This window comes from Ruditapes philippinarum, unplaced genomic scaffold (assembly GCF_026571515.1).
Source record: "Ruditapes philippinarum isolate M1 unplaced genomic scaffold, ASM2657151v2 ctg3210_1_1_1_1, whole genome shotgun sequence".
NCBI lineage: Eukaryota > Metazoa > Mollusca > Bivalvia > Venerida > Veneridae > Ruditapes > Ruditapes philippinarum.
Genome location: NW_026852736.1, coordinates 49,519 through 56,361, shown reverse-complemented (window position 1 = coordinate 56,361; position 6,843 = coordinate 49,519). Strand labels below are relative to the sequence as shown.

Genomic DNA, 6,843 nt, shown 5'->3' with positions numbered 1-6,843 from the left:
ATACAAAGTTCAAAGTGTATTTAAAGCAATACAAAGGGTGATCTACTTACAAAATGCAGTGTTTTTGGTTTACTTTTGATATGCCATTGGAAGGAATATATTCTCGATTGGTTGCCTTGAGGTGGTTCTCTGCTTTTTTGTGCTTTTCAATATATTAAGAAATATTGATGGCTTACGACCTTTTAGATTTTTCCTCCGTAAAATGACAGTCACGAAGACGATGGTTGTCTGTTGCTTCCCACTTTCTGGGCGTCCTTGGGCGCTTGTTCCACGGATTTAATCGAGTGAGTCGTCACACGTAACTAGTGTCGAAATGCCCTAACACAGGTAAAGTAAACAAATGGCAAGAGGCGTTAAGTGTTAAAAATATACAGTTTTGCCAAGATTATATGACTTCCTTATGAAAATAATATTGCGCAGAACGTAGTTATTCATTTCGCTAGGACACATGCATTACATTGAACTTATTTTCTTTTGCAAAACCTAATTTAACATATATTCGCGATATTTTTTTATGAGGCTTAATTAGTAAATATACATGTAGGGGCCTACATTAAACACGATTCTGTAATGTTTCATTTATTAAATGGTACATCATTTTTCAGTTGTTTCTACTGCAAAATCAATTAGAATCACACAGATTTCATTCATTCTGGACACAAACAAGCATGTTTACAAAACTAAGATATGTTTACGTCTACAGTACTGCAGTGACGTTGATCTAACAAATACACTCATTACTTATGTGTAAACATGGAAATACTAATTTGGCTGGTTATTATATTTTCATTTGTAAATTGTTTTGAATGAAACCAACACCTGCATTTTATTACTTTTTTCAGGTTAATGATTTGAGAAATGGATGCTAGTATGTTAGCAACTTACCAGTGCCTTGAAGACCTATTTGAGAATGATAATGCACCATTTAGTTCTGACATTATCCATTGGCTTGTTGTGCTGGACTGTTTGCTGAAAAAACAGAACGACGAAAAGTCACTACATTTTTGGACTGTGTAAATCAAATGTCTAGTGCTGAGTTTAGCCGTCATTTTCGTGTTAGTGTGCATGTATTCCAGCATATTGTTGACAAACTGACCCCAAATTTGATCAAAGAATTTCATGGAGGCTATCAACCGGTTTCTGTTGAGACACAGATTTTTGTATTTTTGTGGTATGTTGCTAATCAAAACAGTCAAAGAGAAATAGCTTTGCTATTTGGACTGAGTGAATGGAGTGTTAATACAATTATTCACAGTGTAGCCCAGTGCATTTGTGATAAAAGTGATTGTTACATAAAAATGGCTAATGCTCAGAGGGAAGTAGAAATTTCTTATTCATTTTATGATTCATGTGGCATTGATAACATAGTGGGTGTAATAGATGGCACTCATATACCTATTGTGAATTGTCCTGGTGGTGAAAATGATTATATTAACAGGAAAGGATTTCCATCGGTACAGTTGCAGTTGGTTGTTGATGACAATTTAATGATAATGGATGCGTATGTTGGATGGCCAGGAAGCACACACGATGCTAGAGTTTTAAGAAACTCTGCATTCTTCAATAATGCAGAAACTGGAAGAGTACTATCTACCAGAAAATTCATCATTGGGGATGGAGCATATCCACTGAAGAACTGGCTAATTACTCCATACCGTGACAATGGTCACTTAAGAATCAATCAAAGGAGATTTAATCGTGCCTTATCGTCTGCTAGACAATGTGTTGAGAGAGCTAATGCACTTTTAAAGGGCAGATTCAGACGTTTGCAGAAATTGTATTGTCATAACATTGAAGATATTTGTAAAGTAGTTCTAGCAGCTTGTGTCTTACACAATTTATGTATTTTATGTGAAGATGAAATTGAACAGTTCATTGACATGAATCAAGCTCAGGATGTCAACAACTATCCCAACATATTTGCAAACAATGCAGACGCTGTAAAAATTCGGGATACCATAGCAAATACTTTGTAAGATTTGATGATGCAGCATACTTTTTTGTTTAAAATAAATGACATTATTGAGGGTCAAAAACATATGTTCATTTTCCATGGCAACAGTCGTTGAAAATTCAAATTTCATCCAAAGCTCATAGTATGATTGGTGATACATATCTATATGGAGCAATAAGTATTTGTATAATTTACATGTAAACATCAAAAAAAAAAAATAATGCAACAAAACTATAACTTTAACTTCAATTTTATTACACTGTTTGTGTAGAAAGCCAAGTTCCAACATAAACTCAATAAATAAATACAAAATAATTCTTACTAAATAATGAGATCATTAACATAATTCTTACTGAATAATGAGATCATTAACATAATTCTTACTGAATAATGAGATCATTAACATAATTCTTACTGAATAATGATGCCATTTACACAATCAAAATATCACAATAATTATCAATAAATCACAACAATAACACATATAACTAAGTACTTCAAATGTGTATGTGGCATAATGATGACTACAAAATATGACTAATTGGAAATAACAAAATCTTCATGACAATAATGAATATAACTCTCTAACAATTTCTCCAAATGTGTACATGGCATAATGATGAGTACAAAATAAGACCTGTTTTAAATAACAAAATCTTCATGACAATTTTGCCAAGTGCTATTGCCTTTCAACAATAATGAATATAACTCTCTAACAATTTCTCCAAATGTGTACATGGCATAATGATGAGTTCAAAATAAGACCTGTTTTAAATAACAAAATCTTCATGACAATTTTGCCATGTGCTATTGCTAACAATTTCTCCAAATGTGTACATGGCATAATGATGAGTACAAAATAAGACCTGTTTTAAATAACAAAATCTTCATGACAATTTTGCCAAGTGCTATTGCCTTTCAACAATAATGAATATAACTCTAACAATTTCTCCAAATGTGTACATGGCATAATGATGAGTACCAAATATGACTAGTTGGAAATAACAAAATCTTCATGACAATTTTGACAAGTGCTATTGCCTTTCAATCCTAAGAAATAAAACAGCTTATGGTAAATATAACTATTTATGAACAGTGAAATATAAACAAAAATGTATTAAATTGATAAACCTCTTATCCAACTATTTATAGAAAAGAAAACAAATGATGGGCACATAATAAGGTCCTCATTGTCACTAAAATTATCTTCTATGGAAGACAAATAATATTACTTTTTGGCTAAAATGTCCAACAACTGATCAAATCTTTTAAGCTTTTCAGCATTCTGTTCTTTTACAAACATTTCATGCTCCTCTTGCATCTGCTTTTGGGCATCCTGGTAAGATGTAAGAAAGCTAACCATTCTAACAACACCAGTTTCTTTTTTCTTTATTTTTCTGCCTGGTGTTTTTGGTTTCTTTTCTGGTGGTTCCTCACTGTCAGTTGTATCTTCTATTTCACTGGCGAAAACTTCTGCATTTGACCTTGACCCAGCATCTGTACATTGAAGATTAGATAATGCACTTGTAGTGGAACCACTATTGATAGTAAAACTTGGTCTGGTACTTGGCTTATTTCCATAGAGTTGATTAAAGTCATCAAAAAACTTACAAGTTTTCTTGTCTGAGCCAGTTTTGGAGTTGTGGTCGACAACAGCCCGATAGTCTCTCTTTAGAGACTTCCATTTGTTGCTACATTGTTTCCCAGTGAAAATGTAGCCCTTTTCTTTCAAAACTGCTGAAATTTCATCCCACAAAGTTGAGTGAGTCTTCTGCATGTGGAATTTTACATCATTTTCAATACGCATTGAAACAAGTAGCTGGGTAGCTTGAGGTTGCCATCTTACCTCTGCAAAGATATATACAGAAAATTACCTTTTAATAACTTAACAGCTGTGGATGTTCAGATATTGCACTGGATTATCATTGGATTTGGACAGTACATTAGATTTCATATTTAATGATATTTTGATGTTAAGAAGCCATCTAATTTCTTACTTCCTTTTTCAAAAGTTGTTATGCCATTTACTTAACATACATGTAAACATGTATATCGTGTTTAACATATCATGCACCTCTCCAGTCAGTTGGAAAGTATTAAAAGTATTTATTCATTATGCAGATATATTAGCTTATTTTGAGATTTACCAGGAAGTTTGTAATACAGTATACAATACCTCCTTTGTTATCATCTTTCATTATTTCTTCAGATTTACATGAATTGTCTTCAGCTTTATTTTCTTCTGATCCTTGGAGGCACCTTTGAAAATTTTCTTCGGAAAGTTGCATCTGAAACAAATTATCTGAAACAGTTGGTATAACAGAATACTTGATCATACTAATGATTTGGGTTTTACCAGTAATAATTTTACATGTTCATTATCCTGCCCAGAGCTGACCTGTTGATGAATATAAACAAACACATTAACTTAGTAGCTAAGTTATTCTTTAGCATATCTTAATTAAAGACTATAAATTTTTAAAAATGAGAGTGAGAAACTGGAGTTTGTGATGGTATGTAGAGAAACTGGTCTTGCAGATCAACTTGGTTTTTTATGTAAATTTGGAATCCTAGGTATGCTTGTTACTACTTTTGACTTGAAGGTTACATACATCAATTCATACATGTATAATGATGTCATAAATTTAAGATAATAATATATCATACCATTCTGTAATTGTTTAGCCATATCACTATCAACCAAAAGTAAAGTCTGGCCACCTCCACTTGATTCCAACTGTACATAGACTCTGAAAAGAAGAAGTCAAACAATTATCTGTGTTACATGTTTTTTACCAAGTCTGAAAAAATGATAAAAAAACTTAAAGCTTTTAAGGAGATCCAATATTTATCAAAAACAACTAAACAATTTTGATGAATAATTACAATAAACTGTCTACATCTTTATGATAATGTGCTATAACAGTTATAACTGATACATGAAAAGCGTTTCAATTACTGTGGCAATGGCATGAAAATTCATGCAAATACACAAGCAGGAATGTAGACTTAATTTCACAAACTAATACTTCACCATTGTGTTTAAAAAGTTTTTCATATTTCAAAGTCTTGAATTAAAAATAAATATGATGAATAAATATTTCAATATTAATATATGCATATACTAATATATATACTAATAACCAAATTCAATAATATCCTCACAATAATAAAAATACTGGCAGCCACATTATAACATCAAAGATGTTGACTATTACTTGATGCAGATATAATATTTTGATAACTTTATTTTCTCATTTATTTACCTATTATCATCAGCCATTTTTGCTTGCGCAAGGTGTGCACAAAATTTCTTTTACTTCGCCAGTAAGAATAAGCTCTAGCTCAAACACTTCACACTGAGGATGAAAGGCTAAATGACAATGGCAACAGCGCAGATACAACCTGAAAATAGTTTCTCTTACATTATCGTAACTTCTTAAGCAAAGTACAATACAATAATATATATCCAAATATTTTTAATGGGTGGCAACTGGATCAAGTCAACATGGATTTGAATTAGAGAATAAATATACTATACTAACTATATCAAAAACCTCTTCCACTGGTAACAACACTACCAAAACCAGATATGTTTTTGGAAGTGCTTTCAAACTGTAAGTTTATATTGTAATACAAAATGCTATATGATTCTATTTTCTATCGCAATGAAATAGATCTTGCACTGAGAGTTGTTCCTTTTAAATTGTTAAGCAGTTATACATTTCTAAAATCCAGCCGGCACATTTAATTCATGCCACATTATATAAATTGTCATGCCATACTAAATTGATCTTTAACATATTATTACATAATCAAGCAATATCAACATGATTAAATAAGAACCTGTAATCTGTATCCACAAAAACAATCGTTTTCTTACTGTCTTCTTGTTTTGATAAGCTTTGATAATTAGCTGAAGAAGGGCAATGGTGGCAAAGGTAACAAGTCCAGCGTCCATCTATATTAGACATCTGAAAGAAAAAAGTTAATATGTTAAAGTATTGGACATAGTATACCACAAGGGGTAAAAAAGTAACTAGACAACTCACCCCTCAAAAACTGAAGACAACTCACCCCCTTAAATTGGTAAAACAGTTCACCCCTCAAATTTTTTGAGAGGAATGACTGAAATCCAAAAGATTTCAATTATTTATTAATAAAATATTTTTCTAGACTAGCACATTTATGTAACATATAAATAGATCTAACAAGATTTACATTTAATATGTACATGTCATTTAAAAAAACACTTTGGTCCACCATTATTTTGGCGCAAGGAATCCCACCTCGTGAGCTTGAACAAAACTATTACACGTGTACAAAAACAAGTAAAATACGAGAATTATGTGGGCAGAATAATAAAGTGTAACATAAAAAATATATTAATATTATATTGTTTTAAATTGACTAATGCCATGAAATTATTTTGACAGTTACGAAGAAGTTGAGTACGAAACGCCCTTAGCCAACCACATGTACTATCAATGACGTTAGACACACTGTATGTAATCTATATTCACGGTTATCAGTGTATACTGTTGTAATTCGTTAATTTACAACATTCTTTTAACGTCTTAAGAGAGATTTTACGCTATGAATTATGTTAACATTTGTCTTTCTTTCAATTTCCGCCATTTTGTTCTGGAGTAATTCCCGGTCCTCCCGGTTAGTAGGTAGTGTGAAATTTTGACCCGGGAACAATGTTCTCGGACCGTGTTCGCGTCGTTAGAGCGACTTCACCGCGAGCCGGTTAAAGAAGAACAAAAAGAACGGCACGCCCAAGGACGCCCTCTGAGTTGTTCCTCGTGTCATCTTAGTAATACCTTTAAATGCGTGTCTGCCACTGTTTATATAGCCAGTTTGGTTATCTGCGTATTGTGTAGAAA

At 32.2% G+C, this 6,843-nt stretch overlaps 2 protein-coding genes and 1 long non-coding RNA gene across 3 annotated transcripts; 1 reads left to right on the top strand and 2 right to left on the bottom strand.

The window, feature by feature from the left end:
* Positions 1-1,022: 1,022 nt before the first annotated feature.
* Positions 1,023-1,976, top strand: LOC132722793 (uncharacterized). The gene has a single exon (XM_060707358.1). The coding sequence runs from the start codon at positions 1,023-1,025 to the stop codon at positions 1,974-1,976; it is 954 nt and encodes a 317-aa protein (XP_060563341.1).
* A 212-nt stretch (positions 1,977-2,188) lies between these two features.
* On the bottom strand, positions 2,189-3,096 carry LOC132722717 (uncharacterized). The gene is made up of 2 exons (XR_009624652.1): positions 2,821-3,096; positions 2,189-2,719 (listed from the first exon to the last, which is right to left on the bottom strand). It is a non-coding gene; the product is annotated as an uncharacterized LOC132722717 (long non-coding RNA).
* An 86-nt stretch (positions 3,097-3,182) lies between these two features.
* LOC132722723 (uncharacterized) lies at positions 3,183-6,526 on the bottom strand. The gene is made up of 5 exons (XM_060707259.1): positions 5,838-6,526; positions 5,221-5,359; positions 4,622-4,704; positions 4,131-4,242; positions 3,183-3,802 (listed from the first exon to the last, which is right to left on the bottom strand). The coding sequence occupies exons 2-5, from the start codon at positions 5,228-5,230 to the stop codon at positions 3,183-3,185; spliced, it is 825 nt and encodes a 274-aa protein (XP_060563242.1). The 5' UTR covers positions 5,231-5,359; positions 5,838-6,526.
* Positions 6,527-6,843: the final 317 nt, after the last annotated feature.

Bases quoted from the DNA above. Each gene is read 5' to 3' on its own strand.
- LOC132722793 (XM_060707358.1), top strand. From the start codon at position 1,023: ATGTCTAGTGCTGAGTTTAGCCGTCATTTTCGTGTTAGTGTGCATGTA.
- LOC132722723 (XM_060707259.1), bottom strand. The intron at 4,243-4,621 runs GTATGATATATT...AATTTGTTTCAG, and splicing joins GGCTAAACAATTACAGAATG to ATGCAACTTTCCGAAGAAAA. The intron at 3,803-4,130 runs GTATTGTATACT...ATATCTTTGCAG, and splicing joins GAAAGATGATAACAAAGGAG to AGGTAAGATGGCAACCTCAA.